Raw genomic sequence first — 20272 nt, 5'->3', positions numbered from 1 at the left:
AACAGCGATGGAGGCGTGGAGATCAACTTATGTGGTGGAGGCGTGGTGGAACAGTGGTTGTGGCTAGATAATGGTGGTGATGGTGCTGGGTCCCGATGTTAGGTAACAATGGCTGGGTAACCGCGGTTGTGGTTGGGTTCCGATGGGTTTGTGTTGGATTTTTGGAATTGGTTTGATTTCTGATAGGTTCTGATATGGATTTTTGCTTTGATTTTTTTTGTGGGTTTCTATGCCTGGTGGTGGTGGGGTGGGTTGTTGCCGTGGTGGTGCATCTGATGGGTTCCCTTGGTGGGTCTAGTGGGTGGTTGTTAGTTGTTGATTCAAGTTTGATTTTAGCCTATGGGTTTGATTCTATCCTATGGGTTTGATTCTCACCGTGGCTATGGCTGTAGTGTTTGGTAAGGGTTTTTTAGCAATGGTTTTTGTGGGTTTTATGGTGGAGGTGGTGGTGGATTTTATGGGTTTTATTCCCAATGGTAGGGGTAGGTTTTTTTCGTGGTGGTGGTGGGTTTCTTGTGGCAGAGGCAGGGGTGATGGGAGGTTGAAAGAGAGAGACAGCGAGGAAAAGATAAATAGAGTGATGGGGGAGAAGGGAGAGAGAGAGAGATTGGATTATATTATTTTATTGGGTAGTATATATTATTTTAATGAGTTAAATAGGAAAATAAAAGTTAGAATGTTGGGCGTGTTGTACAATAATATGATATAATAAATAAAGTAGCTTTTGAGATGGTAAAATGAGATTTTTTTTTTTTTTAAGAAATTGGATACTAATGCTCTTAATCAAAGGGTTAGACATGCGTAAAATTTGATCTACATTAGATTCTCAACCACCCTTTAGGATGATTGATTGGCTCAAATGAATTTGATTGTACATGGGTCATATCATGAGAAGAACGATTTCTAAGGTTCTTGGATCAGGAGAAAATCAAGAGTACCAAACCAGTATCAATAGGGACCCAACCTCAGGGAAAATGTATGAGATTTCCTAACTAAAATAATCATAATATTAATTACATTATTTGCTAACTTAACCATTAAAACCTTCTTGATAGTCCTTTAGAGCATTAACATTCAAAGATGTAAAATAGTGTCTATTTTACATCCTCAAAATTTACTTTGTTTATTTTATCATCCCATTTTACAACTCACCTGACATCCTAATTTCTATTTTTGCGTACAACTCATTAAAATAATATAAATTATACTAATAAAATAATAAAAAAAACTCATTTCTCTCTCCCCCCCAATCTTTGTCTTTCCTCTCTTCCTCTGTCTCTATCTCTCCAACAACCACCACCAAATGAGAAAGATGAGCTCAGTCACCCAGCAACAACCCAACTCCATAACTCAGCCACTACCACCACCAACCAATTACCGAAAATTGATCCAACCAAGAATAACAACAAACCCACTAAAATCCACCACAAAACCATCAACTACCCACCATAAATCCAAAACAATATACCTATCCACTACCCAGACAAACCCATCGGAGCAAACCACAACAACAAACAACCACTACCACACCCGTCGATCTACATGAAAACCCATAACCCACAGCCTATAGCCCCATGCCACCACGACCGTACCACAACCATCGGGCCACCACTGCACCATAACCTAGCAGAAATCTTACCCATAACCCAGCTAACCTATAGCCCACAACCCATATGCCACCAAAACCCATGACCACGCCACAACTATCAGATCACCCTACAACCCAGCAGAAACCTATGCCACAAATTGACCCAAATCTTCGTTGACCAACACCACCATTCAAAATGCATCCCCATTAGGAAGATCAAAGCCAAAGCTACCATACACGTTGGCACCAAACAACAATTTCCAAAATTCCAAACCATTAAGCTCTCAATCAAATCCCTTTAAACTCCCACAAATGACCACTGCATACCCTATATCTAAACCCAACATCGCTTTTAACTAAATATTGAGCCTTTGTTGCCACAATTGAGGTAGATTAAGATCCAACCCTTTTGAAAAATCATGCCACCACTGCCATGACCACGCCACCACCGTGCCGCCACCATTGAGAGAGAGATAGGCTATAACGGAGAAGAGAGAGCACTAGTTTGATTAGTGAGGTCTGAGTTTTTTTTAGAGAGAGAACTGATGAGAGACAATTGAAAGATGATAGATGACAGATGAGAAAGGAGAAAGGAGTATTTTATCTTCATTTGAGAGAAGAGAGAATAAAATATTATAAAAGTTTTTATATTCGGAGCTATAGTGGGTTGTATATACATCAACCCACTGTTCATTGTTGCTAAAAACTTTTAGTAATAGCAACCCGGATGTTGCTGATTTTTGGCTTATTGGTTGCTAAAATAGTAACTGGGGGTTTTTACACCCCTTAATGCTAGTGCTCTCAGTGAATCACTAAGGAATGACTAGATGACCCATCTATGTTTGGAAAAGATCATGGTAATGGAAAAGTTCGACCTTAACTTTCAAATGCTTCACTACATGCTGCGACTTAAATAATGCTCCCAAGTGCCGAATTGTCGCGAAGTAATAACTTAGTAAGTCTAAGGTCAAATCCAGAAGGAAAAGTGAATCGATTAGCAAACCATAAGAGAATAAAACTAAGATAATAAAGTTTAATTGAAGAGAATTTTTATGGTTTAGTAAAGATAATTTAAATTGAGAGAAAATAACAATATAGTAAGGCACTAAGGTTTAAGGATCCACACACAACACATCTATTAGCAGTCTTAACAATATTTATGTTATAACTCAACTAAAATTCATATGAATAATGATCTTGGTCGAATGATTTAATAATAAAAACTCAAGAATTACTTGTCTAAGGTAGTTTCATGAAATTGGTTGATTTTAGGCAAAACAAAACTAGTGAATTAGTTCGCAGGAAAAATTAAGCATTTAAAGTGCCTGGAGTCTACGATAAATCAAAGAATTATACAAACTAAACACTTTTCTAGATGAGTAAAACAATCAAAAAGTAAAAATATAAGCATTAGAACCAATAAATAAATGTTAAGAACATACCAATAAACGGTTGGGTTTCACCCCTTGCCTAAGCAAAGCTTCTAGCAAGCCATAACACAAATAAAATTCTAAAAATTGTAAAGAAACTTTAAGAAAACCTAAATTATGTTCTATGACAGCTCTCCCTGAATTTTGCCCTAAAGAGCTTTTAAATAGGTCAAGGAATCCTATTACAAGTTGAATTCCCGTTTGGAGAAAATCTCAGGTTTTTAGGCTTCACTTAATCGATGATTCTGTGCAATGTTTGGGAGTTTTATGTATGAAGTTAACAATGAGATGGAGAGACATGTGGTGCATTTGGTAAGGAAGACATGCAGTTGTAAAGTATGGGACTTGATTGGAATCCAATACAAGCATGAAGTTACAACTGTTTTTGTGAAAAATCAGAGGATTACACCCATCCATGCTACTACAAATATACTTACGTGGAGACATACAAGACAACCTTACCTCCCATGCCTAGCCAGTCTAAGTGGATCTCAAGTGGCCAACATGCTCCTATTGCACCTACTATCTATATGTCACCAGGCAGGCCACCCATAAAAAGGAAGAGGGATGCTGATGAGCTGAGGTACCCTACAAGGTATTTAGAGCAAATAAGCCACTGCCAGTCAAGTGTGGGAGGTGTCAAAAGGAATGACACAATGCAAGGGGATGCAAGGCCAATGTCACTGGTGAGACAGGCAAATCTTCATCCCAAGCCCCATGCATACAAGGATCCTAAGCCCAATCTTCATCCTAAGTTCCATCCTCATCTTAGCCCTTAGCATCATCTCAGCCTCCACCAACTCATCAGCCTTATACGATGGCCTCATCCAACCAGACAACAGGGTCACAGCCACCAGGTTAGACTCAATGGTCACAACAACCAATTCAGTGGTACTCTGCAAACTTCAGGTACACAGTTAGAGGAGCTCCTTGGTTCTCTTCAAGCCAACCAACACTACACACCCCTGCAGAAACATGGGACGCTAGAGCACCATCATCACAGGTACTATAGTTTTATGTTTTATATATAAATCTGTGATACATGTAGTTAACATCTGAATTCTTGTACTTTGTAGCCAATAAGACCACCTGCTACTAGAGGAGTTGCTTAAGAGGAAGGAGTGATGCAGTAAGGACACAGAAATGTAACACAAGAGGTGGAAAGGGCAACTATAGGAGGAGAGGCAGGGGCAGTAAATGAAGCTTATGTAAAGAAGATTGTTACTATGTATATTTAGTATTAGGATAATATGATTGTTAGGGTTAAATATATTTTGTAGACAATGGTAAGACAGACAATTGTTGGTTATATATGTTGTCAAAACATCTATTAGGGTTTGTGTTATTTTTGTAAGGTTTGTAAACAAGGGCAGGTGTAACTGTTTTTTGGTTGTTATACCAAATGTCTCATATTAACTGGTGGTTGATGAAAGACAATATTCAATGTCACTTTAAATGTGCATACAATTTCCCCACTTAATGGCAAGTGTTCAAAATTATTATTTTGACTAGTTGTTGTCATGTGGTTGATTATTGCATTTGAACACAGCAGATTTATGGGTGCATGTATTGAGTACAACAAGTTTATTGAATACAACAGGTGTATGTGTTGAATATAACAAGTTTCTGTGTGCAATTGTTGTCTTTTCTTGGAAGTTGATAGATAATTGTCATGCACTTTCAACAAAAACACTTTAAATAATTCACTTTCAACACAATTATCTTCACACAATGCACTTTCTGCACAAACACTAGACACAATTCTGCACTTTAAACAAGTCACAGCATCCAACACAGTTCACAGCATCCAACAAAACCACAAGACACAAGTTGCCAATTCATTTTAAACAAAAACACCAACAACATCTAATATAAATAACACTTTATCTTAAAAAATCTTATATTATAAAGTGGTTTTAAGCCAACAAGTGGCTTCAAGCCAACATTGGCCAATTGAGGACCTACTTATACATTACAACCCACCAGGCAAGCTCAATTTCATCATTCCAACATTCTCACTTGAGCCAAAACAAGAAAACAACATTACCAAAACAAACAAAAAAAGACCATGACAAAATTAGTGCAATTCTACACTTTCTCTCTTGCCTTAAAGCTCTCACTGTTCTATCCTATATCCTTGACTTTAACAGAGGGAGCTTGAAACTTTCTGTCCCTCTTAGTAGCTTTTGTTGCCATTTCTTGAGCAATTTCTATCATTTGGGTAACTTCTGCTGTTGCTTGAGTAGCTGTTATTTCCCTTTCATTTGCAAGTTGCAACTCACTCCGCAATAAATCTAGCTTTTGTTGCACCAGATAGGTAGCTTTGTTCCCATGAATACAAGTGGGATTATCAATCCAATGAAAGAAAAGGCACTTGGGACCAACCTGTTCATATATTGAATTGAACATATCACATTCCAAACTCACTTGAGTCAACTAGATTAACTAAAAACTATACTTACCTTATATCGCTACAACCTAGAAACCTTCTCCCAAAATTATCCACTGTCAGACTTGTTCTTAACACACAAATGTCATATGTACACATATGCCGACTTGAACCTTAGTAATTTTCACTCGAAGAAAACATTGCTTATCAACTTTTGCCTAAATTTCCTTTGAATCAAAGCTAGCATCTAAAGGTGAAAACCCAAAACACATAAAGTAGAAATTTTGTACCTAGCTTGTTGTATCTTCGAATATTCAATGCCTAAGTCAAAATGTCTGAGAACATGAAAGTTTATACAACACGATCAGAAAAATCAAAACCCCAGCTCAATATAAAGATTTTTTATGATTCTAGGGCTCGTGAGGAAAGATTCCAAAGGGTTCGTGTTTTGATCCGTGTTATGTTGTGATTTGTATTAAAAATGTGTTTTTATAACGTTTAAGGGTGAGGTGGGTAACGGAGAGTAAACAGATTAAAGCTTAGGTAGGCAAAGTGTTATGTTTTAAACAATAGGTAGGCAAACCACAAGTGGGTTTACTGTAATTTCCCCTAAAAAAATATTTGACTAATTTGTTGAAAATCCATAGTTAACCTTCAAATTTTGAGAATAAGATTTTTTTATGGGAAGATCTTGTTATTATTGGATATATATATATATCTAGGCCTGTTCAAGGATATACCGGCATCGACAAAACCGGTCTAACCGCACCGCCCCGCCTCGCTCAGAGCTTCGCCAAAGGTTTTCGGCACGGTGGTCAGCGGTAGATCTTTAGTGCCGACGTCGAACCGGTGCGGCCATCGACGTCGAGATGTGCACACCGACGAAGACCGAACCGACCCGAGCATGTTTTATATTTATGTTAATATGTATAAGAAGAACTGAAGAAGAAGAGGCCTAACGTTCATCCATGAATAGGGTCGTTCTTATAAAAAAAAATTTTGAATTCTTATCCATGAATGTACAGGCCTAACGTCCTTGTCAAAAAGAAATTTTAAATTCAAAAGGAAGTTAACGTGTGTGAGGCTGTAAGCTACTTTTCTCAGTTCAAAACGTGTGTCAGGAATAGTTTGAGTGGTCTTGTCTAAGTTTGTGTCTCCCAGTTGCATTTTTTGAAAAAAAAAAAAAAAGATTAAAAAAAATGTTGTATGGCCGTATGGGTTAGTGGGTTACAGTCATGCCACTTGAGTTTTTTGATAAAAAATATATTAAAAAAAATGCCACATAGGTTAGTCATTCTCTTGCCACTTGCATTTTTTTGAAAAAAAATAAAAAATAAAAAACAATGCTTGTCACTGTTTGTGTCAGTCACTGTGCAATTTTTTTTTCTCTCTCTCTTGAGTTGTTTCCTACTCGGCTACTCTCGTTAGTCATTTCTCCTCTTTACTCTCATTTCTCCTTTTCACTCTTTAGACTTCTGTACTTTTAAGTCATTGTATAAATTTTTTTATTTTCTTGTTTTCTCTCAGCCGCACACTATACCCAGTTGTCTAACACTCTAACTTGTCTCTTTCTCTCTTTTTTAAACTTTTGCTCTCAGTCTCTAAGACTCCATTCACTCCATCACTTAGCTCAGTCAGACTCAAACAGGTGGTTTGTAATGGGTTTAAATATTTGGGTTTGTGATGGGTTTTGAATATTTTGATATTTAGATTTAATCTAAGTTTTGATTTGTGGTTTGAATCCTTAAGTTTTCTGGGTTTAATTTTGGTTTTAGAATTTAGATATCTCTTCCTCTCTGAGTGTGTGATAGACAGGTGGACACCGACCACCGCGCCGACTGGAATCGCCATCGAGGCTGCCGAAGAACCGTTCCTCAGGCGCGGTGGCGGCTTGGGTTTTTAGGAAACCGAAGATTCCGGTGTGGTGCAGAAATGACCACAAAAACCGGCCACATCGCACCGTGTACAGCCCTATATATATCATCAAATTGTACGGTCTTATTAAAGAGTTTGATATAATAAATAGTCTTCTTTAAAAAATTTAGGGTATTTGTTAAAGAGAAAGTGACATAGGTCTAAGTGTAATATTTATTTATTAATTTTAGTTTGACTTATGATATATAAAAAATAAAAAATAAAACTTTGGTTAAAATTACTTACTATTACCCGAAATTCTTACCTCCCCACCTTTCAACCCCTAAGTACAAGAGCATTTGTATAAGATAATGTATAATAGAAAAATTGCTCAATTTTACACATCTAATCTTCAAAATCACCCATCAGTTAAGCAAAAGATGTGTAAATTTGTGCTGGGTAAATATAACTATAGTTTTGTATTTCATTATTTTAATTTTTGTTCTCTCATGCTCTCATCAAATTCTCTCTCTCTCTTTATGAAGATAATAATAAAAATTATTATTATTTAAATAAAATAAAATGTAGAATAGATAATTTGATGTGTGGGTTTTTGAAAAATGACTATATAAAAGAGATAAAATAGATTATGCTAACATAGACATGAATTTTGTTATGAGTTTTTATGCTATTATGCTAATGCTTTTTAGTATTTAGGGAGATGCCAATAGACCATCTTAGAGCATTCACATCATTGGGTGTATAATAGAAAAAAGATGTGAAATTTACACATTTTTGCCCAAAATCTACTCACATTAGTCAATCTATAAATGTGTAAATAGGCACATTTGTTATATTAACCGTGTAAATATACACGATTACTGTAGCTGTGTATTTAATATTTTTTTTTCTCACACCTCCTCATTAGACCTCGTCTCTCCTCTCTCTTCCCTAAACTCTCTTCTTTCTCATTCTCCATCTCCATCTCACTTACTCTTTATTTCTCTAAACAAGAGAAAGCCAATCAACCACTCACCCACCATCTAGCCACCACACCTAAGCCAAAAGTACCATCTTTCTCAAACCCCAAAACCCAAATCAAACTATACCCACGATTCAAAACACCAAAAACCAAACAAAATCACAAATTCCCCAAACCCAAGAGAGAAACCGAAGTTAAGTGTCTTTTTTGTGGTGGCTTGCGGTGGTCTTGATTGGCTGAACCAATGGTGTCAAGCCGTGGTGGTCTAGACTAGGTGGAGTTTGAGTTTAGAGAGCTAGAGTGAGAAGGAGTTTGATTTATGTGGGTTTCAACATTTGTGGTGGTTAATGGTTATGTGAGCTTTAGCCATGGACATGAAGGTTTGGCCTTTGTGATGGTGAAGAGAGGAAAGTTAAGAGACGAGAGAGAGCATTTTTTCTTATAGGAAAAGATGAGAGAGAACGTGAGAAGAGAAGAAAATAGCTATAAAGTAAAAATAATAAATAAAATTATAACAAATGATTATTTAAATAAAATAAAGTGTATAATAAATAATATGATGTGAGTGTTTTGTAAAAATAGTTGTACAAAATAGAACAAGTAAGTTCTTATACTAAAATAGATAAAAATTGTGGGATAAATGCTCATGCATCCCTTAAACTTTGAGGTTGTAGCCCTTACACTCCTTGAACTTTCATTTTAGCCAATTTAGTAGCTGAATTATACACATGTGCCAAATCACGACTTCCGTTTGTTTGGCTGTTTAATACTAACGTCTACTTAGTTCACGTGATACGCATGGGTGAAAAAAAAAATTACAAACCAATTCACAAAGAGATGGAGAAACGTTCTTAAGAGAGAAAAATTGAGGTGGTTAGAAAGAGACCACTTGTTCTTGTGGTCTTGTTGCTACTAGCATTGTTCTTGGTTCTGACCAGCGTCTCTCTTCACGATGCGAAGTCGGCCAAACGTGAGTGACTTGGAGAGAAGCTGAAAGCCTTTGATCAACTAGGAAGAGAATTTAAATTGCAATTTAAGAGATCCAAGAAGTTTCAAAGTCTGCAACTTTAGATCAAAAAGATTGTTCCCACCAAGTAAATCAGAATATCAATTTTTTTCTTTAAATGCTAACAAAGACAAAGATAAAGATAGAGAAAACAAGAAAAGCTTCGGTTTAGACCTGAATGTTACAACTCTAATTCCTAAAAAATCTCCAATGTTTTGTACTATAATATTAAAATTCTAGCCATTATGGGTAAGTTTTGCTAGAGTGGCCTTTACATAAATATCAAATCAAGACATGGATGAATATTTTAGAGTCCCGATTCTTTGCTTTTGGAGTCCTTAATTCCTCGTGGAAAGGAAGAATGAAAGTGATGAGTTGGTTGGTTGTCATTTTTTGGTCGTGTCACCTTCGAGGTGCTAGAAGGTGTGACGGTCTTTTTTTGGACAGTACCCAAGCCCAAGTAGAAACAAGGATCATGAGCCCTTTACTTGTTGTTTGGTGGACTGGGCTTGGTTTACCACAGCTAAATGAGAGTTGATTATGAACCAAGTTGTGCGCAAGTCACATAAATCTCCTCAAGACAAAAATGCGATTCATCCTAAGCAATAAAATACCATTATAAGTGTTTTAGTGTCATAAAATGACCCTTTACTCTTACAAAATAAGTAAATTAAGTATTTATAATATTCACAATGAGAAGGAGATTGAAATAGAGTATTTGAGGCTTATCTTTTACTGTGTGAACATTTAAAAGACTTCCTTCACTTGGTACTCCGAGCGTAATATCGTGGTACCCCGAACCTGATGTCGTGGTTCTCAGGGGTACAAGGCCTGTAAGAACCTAGAATGCTGATTCTCTGAACTACATGATCTTTCTCCATACTTATTATGCAATAGAGTTTTTTCATTTCCCTTTCCCTCTATAGGTCCTGCATAAGAACACACTATACAATGCATATATCTTCAAATAATTGTTAGTTTCTTAGATTATGATATACATTTTAATACATATACATATATGTATATTAATTTCATGAGAATGATTCAGCCACGAGGATCCTAGCTCCAATTTTCACAGACTTAGTGCTTTTGCACAAGACTTGTGGGATTTGGAACTCAAGTCCAAGTGGCTTTGCTTGGGTATTACCTTCCAAGATAGTTAGGTGAGGAGAATTTTTGTGGGAAAGAATGATATATGATGTGTGCATGTTTTTGGCATATGTTTCTTTGGAGGCTAAGTGATATTTCGAATAATCTCAAGGATATGGGATGAATTCCTACTCCTTGGTTCTCTCATTGTTTTGTCCCTCTTTTCTTTCCCCTCCATTGCTGGGCTTTTAAAACTCTGAGAATATATGTTTTGAACCTCTGAACTCTTCCCTTGAATCCTCATTTTTCTCCCCCCTTTCTACTATGCCTTAGTGTTCCTTTTATAGCAGACCTGGTCTGGTACCCCAAGCGAGGACATCCCAGGTCTGCTGGGTAAAACTATGTCCTCTGGAACCTGAAAAGGTGCATTGGGCAGATGTTTAGCTTATTTAGGCAATTATAACTCAAAAGTGGCATTTGACTTTAGCTATAAATGAAAGATTCCTTCTTGGAAAGTCAAATGAGTGGGTAGGCTGCTCAATGTACTTAATGATAGCTTTAGTTGAAAATGACAATTGAGAGGAAATTGTGGGTAGGTGTCATGCACATGAGGGAACTGAGTTTTCCATTGGTTCATGCATACCAAGCAAATACATGAACCAAGGGAAAGCTTTGAGATCCTCCTTTCACCAAAAATCACTCCTCTATCGACCAAACCACTTCTCTCTTACTATTCACTTGGGATCCCACGGGATTGGACCATGGGTTACAAAGAAAATACCTATTTTGCTAGATTTTTAATGACTTTTTTTGCTAGAAATCTGAACATACATTTTGGTTTTCCCATGTACTAGCCAATGTCTTCTTCTTAAGGTTCAAAAGGACACATCAAGGTCCTAGGGCCTTGATGTTCTTTTTGCTGCATATCCTCTGACCAAGATCCTTGTTGCATGTCTTTTGATCGAGGTCCTCTTTTTTTTTTGTATTATTATTATTATTATTATTATTATTATTATTATTATTATTATTATTATTTCTTCCTTTTTTCTTCTTTTTGGGATTTTGGGCCTTCATGGTCCTTCTTAGCTCCATGAATTGAATCTTCTTTTGTTAAGGTCCATGGTCTTTCCTTACTTTTCATGGAATGGACTTTCTTGTGAAATTTTGATCCTCAACAAAAGGCCACCATGAGATCAAAAGCTGATAAATCGAACAAAAATGTCACCAGATTTGACAAAAAGGATGATGGCTATATCAGTGTATATTTGAGAAGTGAGATCGTGATGATGATGGATGGTTGGGATTGGATTTTGGAGGGAGGAGCCACTGTCATTTTTGATTTGGGACCGCGATGATCTTTTTTCCACTAAACATTTTGTCCTCTCTCAATGGGTTTGGAATTTTTTTTTTTTTTTGCACATGCATATCAGGTGAGTTGAGTAGATCGTTAGTGTCAAATGGTGAACAAATAGAAGTCATAATTTGCCAAATGTATATAGTTCAGGTACTAAATTGGTTGAAATTAAAGTTTTAGGAGTATAAGAGCCACGACTCCAAAGTTTCAGGGGTGCGTAAGCATTTTTGCCAAAAGTTTTAAACAAACTTATGTAAATGCTCTTTAGTGGTAATTGACTTGGGTAGGTTGACAATTGTGAAAATATTTGTGGGATTTTTTGTTTTTGGTAATAGAAGAACCCTTTGTTACATGGGCCATAAACGGCGTCGTATAATAAGTTCATAATGGCACTTCTGTAATTATAGTGCATAGATAGAAAGGATAAGCCTCACTTTCGAGCATATAAATAGTGAGCTAGGGTTTATGGTCGCCCTAGCTCTTTGTTTCGCAGGTGCAGCCGAGTGAGAAGACCAGCTCCAACGTCGGCGCCGAGATCTACGATACCACAACTCCAACATGGTTCGATTTTCCCATCAATGACAACGTTTTCTTTTGTACTTCGTTGAATATACTATACATGTTTACATTTCATTTCCTAATCTTAATTTGGTTCCAGCATTAGGGGATTCATATGGGTTTGTCTTTGTGTTACTGGGGGATTAGGAACGAACATGGGTTTTTCTGCTAATGATTGATTTCATATAAATCCGTAACATAGAGATCCCATATTCCATGTCTTCCTTTTATTATTTTTGTTTTCGTTAGGCTGTTCTGCTTTGAATGAATAGTATCTATATATTTTGAGTGTTTTGAGGGTGTGGGGAGGGGCTGGAATTAGTAGGCATTATACATATCGGTTCATTCAGATCTGGGGAAGCGTGAGTCGATGGATTCTCACATTTTGAAATGCTCAGTATTGTTTAAAGTGTGTATTTTTCGAATTTGTTAATCATATTATTGAAGAATATAGTAGAAGCTAATTTTCAGAGAGGAAATGCCTTTGTAGGTTATTAATGTTTCCTGTGATGCATTTTTTTACCCTTTATTTGTTCTTGATTACTATGTTACATTACAGGCTAGAGGTTTGAAGAAACATTTGAAGAGGCTTAATGCGCCAAAGCATTGGATGCTTGACAAACTTGGGGGTGCATTTGTAAGTGAAATCATTAGCGTGTAGACTATTTGGAACTTCATTTCCTGTTTCTTTTCATTACCTCCTCTCCCAGTTGTATGTATAATGTTTTGTAATTTTTTTTTACAGGCTCCCAAGCCGTCGTCTGGCCCCCACAAATCAAGGGAGTGCTTGCCCTTGATTCTTATCCTGAGGAACAGGTTGAAGTATGCACTCACATACCGTGAGGTCATTGCCATTCTGATGCAACGACATGTTTTGGTTGATGCGAAGGTTAGGACTGATAAGACCTACCCTGCTGGCTTCATGGGTATGCACACTTCTGTCTTATTTATTTATTGTTTGATATTCTTTCAATGCTAATAGCACTATTCAAAGTTTGCTGCAATGTTGTGAATGGTTTTGTATTAGCTACAATTATAAAAGCCATGTTGATTTCTGGTTTCTTCAGTATTGGCTGGCTAGATGATTTAGAAATATTCTGAAAGTTTGGAACGATTTTCATTTTTTCAGATGTTGTATCAATTCCCAAAACAAATGAGAACTTCCGTCTCCTTTATGATACCAAGGGTCGGTTCCGTCTCCACTCAATTAGGGATGAAGAGGCTAAGGTTGGTCAATACAAATAACTTCTTTGTTCTTGCTGGACTTGGGCCATTGCATTCTCTTCCTGGTGTTGCTTTTAAAACAAGTGTCATCATTGAATTCTATATTCAATGTAATACAATATCTGCAACTTTAATAAGCTATGTTCAACGGTCTTACTAGTCAGATTGATTTGATTGCACAGTTGTGACTGTATATGGTAATGATTTGATTTGAAAATGAGCTCAACACTGCTTAAGCTCTATTAATTGTTTTTCTATAACTAGCTTCTATAAATTAATTAAACTAACAATAAATTTACAACAAGTGTTTGTAAGTTAATTAATTGAACATTAGGTTTTACAACAAGCTTCTGTAAATTTATAATCTAATAATAGGTTAGGGGAAAAACTGATACTCACCTTAGTGCTTTTTTCATACCTTATGGCTCTTGGCTTGTTCATCTAGGTTCTAAAGGCAAGCACGTCAGTAAAGGCACCTTGTCTTATAGCCTTAGAGGCACCTTACTGGCGCCTTGCCCCACCCAGCTTGCCTTTGACTTCCTATAAGAAGAAAATCATTGACATGATTGGATGAAAAAGTTATTTTGACCATCTTCATAATTCCTCTTGCAGTTCAAGCTCTGCAAGGTCCGGTCTGTGCAGTTTGGGCAGAAGGGAATCCCCTATCTCAACACCTATGACGGGCGAACTATCCGCTACCCTGACCCAATTATTAAGGCTAATGACACCATCAAGCTGGACTTGGAGACCGGCAAGATCACCGATTTCATTAAATTTGATGTTGGTAATGTTGTCATGGTGACTGGTGGAAGGAACAGAGGCCGTGTTGGAGTCATTAAGAACAGGGAGAAGCATAAGGGAACCTTTGAGACTGTTCACATCCAGGATGCCACAGGTCATGAGTTTGCCACCCGTCTTGGAAATGTGTACACCATTGGCAAGGGCACAAAGCCATGGGTCTCTCTCCCCAAGGGCAAGGGTATAAAGTTGTCAATCATTGAAGAAGCAAAGAAGAGGCTTCAAGGCCAACAGACTACTGCTGCTTAAATACTGTTGTGGTTCCATTATAGTTTTAGAAGATTACTTAGTTGAAGTTTACTCTTGCAATTTGACCCCTCTAGCTTGGGGTGTGTTTTATTTGAATTTTGCGGTACTTGATTTTGGACAGTCCTATGAGTTGCAATATTTATGCCTAATTTTGTTTTGCACTACAATGGGAAGTATCAGACTATTTTGATCAGCTTACTGTGTGTTTGAAAATTTTATCTACGGGTCTTGTTAATTTACTCTGTATTTCCAGTTCTTGCGCTTTTAGGTTGTTATTGATCTCAGTTGTATAGAACTTTGCAATGGCAAACTGCTCATGTCAGTTGGACACTGAGGCTTCACAACCTGAAGAAGTTCTGGAGAGTGAAATTTTTATTTGACAGGCTTGGTATTAGGATGGTCTTGTCTAGTCTCTTGGAACATTTGGTCAATCTCTATAATTTTTTCGGTTCTATGGGCTGTTATCATTCATTCTCCATTGCTAAAAATCAATTTCTTCTTCGTTCTCAAATCTTTATACCATTAATGGCGTTGGTATTGTTAATGAATCAGTTTTAAGGATTGTATAAATTATTTGGATCTCGTTTCTACTAGTAAACTCTCCTCTTCATAAAGATGGAAAGAGAGAGACATAAGTGAATCTATAATTTGATTTAGAGGTCTGGAGAGGTTCTCTTGGAGAGGAAGGGGAGCTTGGGATAATTGCTAGATTGTACGATCATCCAAACTACCGCATTGATTGAAATCTGATTTTTATCTACAAAACAAAAGTCCGCTTCTTATCCTTATTTTCTTTTACGGCGAGGACAAAGACCCAACTCATTGTTTCTTCAAGCCTATAATTGTGCTCTTGTACTGTAAATATAATACCTTAGCGAAGCACTGCCATCAATAGCAGAGAAGCAGCATGTTGATACTGTAGCTTAGAATGAAATCAACCAGCATGTTGATACTGTAGTTTAGAATGAAATCAACCTTGTATCCTTCTGTTATGTTCTCACCCCGATCACCGAGCAGCATAGAATCAAGAGTGTAAACCACTTCAGGAGTTTTGAGATGAGTGGTTGAGGCTCATGAGCTTTCTTAAACCCATCTCCTTTCACTAATTTATTACAAAAAAAATGCACGACCATTGTAGCACATGACTTGCTGTCACTCTTATGGCTTGCCACCTTACTCTGTTTGCAGCAAGTCCTGCAATTGAGTTTGCAGCAAAAGCAAATCCTTCCCCAAAAAAGTATGATGCATTGGAGGAAGCTTTGGACCTGGGAGGCTGTTTTACCAACCCTGACCTTTTGAGCAGAGCTTATAATTGATAAACCTCATCTTTCAATTTTCCTTGACGCCACTTATGTAATAACACAGTTAACAGAGTCGGAAAGTTCCAATAAGCCTAAAAGATCCATAGAGCAAAGAGTGTCTTTTTCTCTATCATGCATGTAGGGAGCCAGAAGAAGCCTCAAGATATATTGAGTGTGCAAGAAGCTATAGCCTATATAACTATACATGCATGCACAAAGATCAAGTGCATGCATATATAGTTATATAGGCTATAGCTTCGCCAAGGTTTAGAGTTTCCTCTCAAGCTTCCTCTGCCTGTTACTCAGCAGGTGCAACCTAAGGGTGGCTCCTACCTCCTCATTACACAACTCATCATGGTACATTTTCTTATCTTCTTCATTCTCAATATTTCATCCTACTTTACTTGATTTTGAAGTAGATAATCAAAGATAATGTGTAGCTTTGGTGGGGGGGGGGGGGGGGGGGTGGGGGGGTTGCGCATTTGTGAGCAAATTGTTTTGTGTTTTGGTTTAGGGAGAGGCTTCTATTTAGTGCACTGGAGCACTGGATGAGACAACAGACTGACACATGACCATTTTTGGATATGTGTCATGTCCATGGCCCAAAAGCCAAATTCTTTGGTTTAATGTTTTTGCCATGCCTCTTTGTTTCACTTGTGTCATTCCAATTGCTTTTCCTGCAGGCTCCTAAACCATCCCCGGTACCCCATACAACCATGTTTCATGGGGTATGCTCATGCTCACTTCAACTAATTTCCTAGCCAGCTTCTTTCACAAATAGTTCTAAAGAGTTTATAGCGTTATTTTGAAAAGATTGATATAGTCTTTGGAATTTGACATGAACTCTATATTATGAGCCCACTTGATGCATGACACGTTCAGAGAGTTTGAAAGCCTAAATGGTTGAAACTCTCACCATTTCTAGATTTTGCATGACAGTGTAAACACAAAATTTCCCAATTGCAGAAAATCAAACAATTGAGAGGAAATATGGTTTGCAAATATAAATTTGTATTGATGAATAATGAGTACAATCTCTATTTTAATTCTTTTACAAAAGAATACCCTCTAATTCTATCTTCTTTGAACTTGACTCGAACAAGAGATCTTCTTGACTTTGGTTGGAAGATGGATTGAACGGTCTTCACAACAAATCTCAACAAATCGCTAAATTTGAGCTTGTTAGAGATTTGTTATCTTAAATGTTCTTCAAGTTCTTCAAAGATTCTTGAGACAGAATTTCTCCAGAGCTAGGGCATTTTGAAAACTTTCTTTTGAAAACTTCGTGTCGAAAATGAGAGGGGATGTCCTCTATTAAGCTCCACTTCGAATTGATATACTTGAAAATATGTAATAGACTTTGGCCCAAATTATTTATTAGAGATAATTATCTCTATTTATCTATTTTGATAAAAATCATATTTTGATGAAGATAATAATCAACAAAAATAAATAATTATCTCTATTTAATTTATTTTAATAAAGATAATTATCTATCAATTTTGAATAGAAAATTTATCTTTATTTAGTTATTTATTTATTTTAATAAAGATAATTATCCATAAATTTTGAATAAGAAATTTATTTTTATCTTGTGGGCCAAATGACACGTGGCAAATTTTGATATGCCAATGTGATGTCAATTTGGATGTCACATGTCATCATATAATTTAATCAATTTAATAGCATTAATTTAGAATTTGCCACTAAATTTTGAATTGACATTTTATAATTGGCTTAAAATTTTGTCTTCTACAGACACTGAGGGTAAATTTTGTCTCCAATCAATTACTGACAATGAAGCAGAGGTTGGTCCACTTGAGCACACATTTAGTATGTTACTCTCTCTCTTTAATTTTGAGAAAAAAAAAGTATTATGTACTTGGCTTCATGGTCACTTGCAGAAAAGAAGTCTTGGAGTTACGTATTTTTGGGCTTCTTGTCTCACTTTCAATTGATTTTTGGTTTTGAACATAAATTGGTAGTAGTAATGGTTCTCAACAATATTTTTAGCAGTGTAATAGTTGGTTGGGTTGAGAATATTATCTGAGACAGTTTTGTAAATTCCTCTGGCAGTTCAATTTGCAAGGTCTAGTCGGTGATTTTTAGAAAGAAAGAACCCCCCCATCTCAACTAATAATTATCTTATGTATCTCACATATGCAGCAGCATCTCTCTCATAGCATGTGGCCTTAAATCTATGTGAGACCTCCAAAAGTGATGTTGCATACATCAATATGTTACCCAGACTCACTCATTAAAGCCAATGACACCATCAAGTTGGGCCTAGGGACATGCAAGATAATGCATTTTATCAAATTTGGTGTAGGAAATGTTGTCATGGTGATCGGTGGAAGGGAAAGGGGATGTGGTGGAGTAATTAAGAAGGGGGAGAAGCATAAGGGCAGCTTTGAAACTACTCACATTCAAGATGCAGTTGGCAATGTGTTTGAAACACATCAGAGCAATGTTTTCACCATTGTGGAAGGCACAGAGCCTTGTGTGTCTCTCGCCAAAGACGGTGCATCAAGTTGCCCATCATTGAAGAGGCAAGGAGGAGACGGGAAGCTCAAGCGGCTTCTAGTACTTATATAATTTTGATTATGATGATTAGAATATAGAAGCTTACAAATCAATATATATATATATATATATATATATATATATTTATATAAAAGCAGAGACCTCATACGGGAGAGTATGAGGTTCTGCCATGTGGCACACCCTATAAAGAGAATTGAAATACCTTAACTTATATAAGAGATAAGAACAAATTAATTATTGACTTTTGGTTTTATTTGGTTCAATGTTTTAAGACTTTTCTAATTAAAAAAAGATATTCTTTGTATTATTTGGTTCAATGTTTGAAGACATTTCATCTCTCACGCATACACACAAAACACTTTAGATTTTAATTCACTCTTTTCACCTCTTGCACTTCTAGCCCTTTATATATACCTATCTATTGCCCTTCATGCTATCCCATGTCAAATACATATAGACAAAAAATAATGTCATTTACCTTCAATCTTTCAAGACACCTACTTAACTCTAACATTGTTGTTTCATCTACTCCTACCCCGTTTGAGTTGGCTACAACCAAGGAAGGAGGGTTTGCGTTTTATATTGAGTGACAATGGTGATTACGATTTTGATGTCAACGTCCAATGTTGTAAATTTGTGGGTTTTGTAAATGATGTGATTAATTGTGAGTGTTTGAGATGTGTATTTTGTTTTAGAATTAAGGAGAGAGAAAGACACATTCTATAAGAAATTTTATTCTATAATTTTTCTCCAAAGTTTTTTTTTTTTTCATTACTTCAATTGAATAATTATAATGAATATGTGTATACAAATTATAATTGTTGCTTTTTTTTATAAACTCATTACTAATAAAGTTTTATAACAACTATGCTATAATACATATATAACATTCTCCAAAATCATCTTATATAAAATATTATAATATTATCCGTGCATTGCACGGGTAATTTATTAGTTGTGAGAAAAGTTAGAAGGTCATGCTGAAGGGCTTTCTCGTTTGCTTTCATTTTGCTTAGTCTTTTGGCAGTATACTAGCTCGCTCTAAGCTGTGTGCCATTTTAATTAGCTTAGTGTCTATGTGCATGAACATCTTTCACTGTGGTAACTTATTTGTAAATAACTAATATATGTCACTCTCACTTGCCTCCTCTCCCAACATATGTTTCATGGGCACAGGGCCGGCCCAACAAAATTTGGGGCCTAAGGCGGAAATTTTATATGAGGCCTTTTTATATGTAAACATTAATTAAATAAATATATATAATACAAATTAAATTAAGACTAATTTGATGTAAATACAGAAATTGATGAATAATAATAATTAAATTAAGGTTAATTTCATACAGAGAATTGAATATCATAGTTGAACCATAAATTTAAACAAAAAGAACTAGAAAAAAAATTATATTTTTAAAAATGAAACTTACTATAACTTGGATATATAACTATGCATAGTTAAGTACAGTTGTAACCTAAATTTTAATTTATATATTCTTTTTAAGAGAAAGAGATAGATAAATATTATTTGGTGCGTGGCTTTGTAGGATATTAGTTTACAAAAATTAAGATCTCAAACTATTAGAGGAGATTAGTCATCATTGATGTTCTATCACATTTGCAGCATTTTTTTTTTTTGAAACATTTTAGGGTTTCAATTGGTTTTAATTTCTATTGGTCTCCTATTTTGGAAGCCTTGTTAGAAATAAACAATTGGTTTTAAAAATGTTCACAATATAATGTGATAATAACTGTAATTGATAAAATTCAACAACTTAATTTATTTGTGTTTGGATTAATTTTTTATGTGATTGGTGACATGTTAGTTAAATTTAAACTTAAACCTATAGTAAAATTTGTAATATCTTTAACATCACTTAAAAAAAAGTACTAATTATTTTAAAAATAT

At 35.9% G+C, this 20272-nt stretch overlaps 1 protein-coding gene across 1 annotated transcript; it reads left to right on the top strand.

Moving 5' to 3' along the window:
* Window positions 1–12115: 12115 nt before the first annotated feature.
* On the top strand, window positions 12116–14714 carry LOC142607662 (small ribosomal subunit protein eS4z). Its single transcript, XM_075779230.1, has 5 exons — window positions 12116–12253; window positions 12810–12887; window positions 12996–13176; window positions 13380–13477; window positions 14087–14714. Exons 1-5 carry the CDS (start codon window positions 12251–12253, stop codon window positions 14519–14521), a joined length of 795 nt encoding a protein of 264 aa, XP_075635345.1. The 5' UTR covers window positions 12116–12250; the 3' UTR covers window positions 14522–14714.
* The last annotated feature ends 5558 nt before the right edge of the window (window positions 14715–20272 follow it).

This window comes from Castanea sativa, chromosome 8 (genome assembly GCF_040712315.1).
Source record: "Castanea sativa cultivar Marrone di Chiusa Pesio chromosome 8, ASM4071231v1".
Lineage (NCBI taxonomy): Eukaryota > Viridiplantae > Streptophyta > Magnoliopsida > Fagales > Fagaceae > Castanea > Castanea sativa.
Note: the sequence above shows the minus strand (reverse complement) of the source record. Positions and strands in the feature narration are given on the sequence as shown.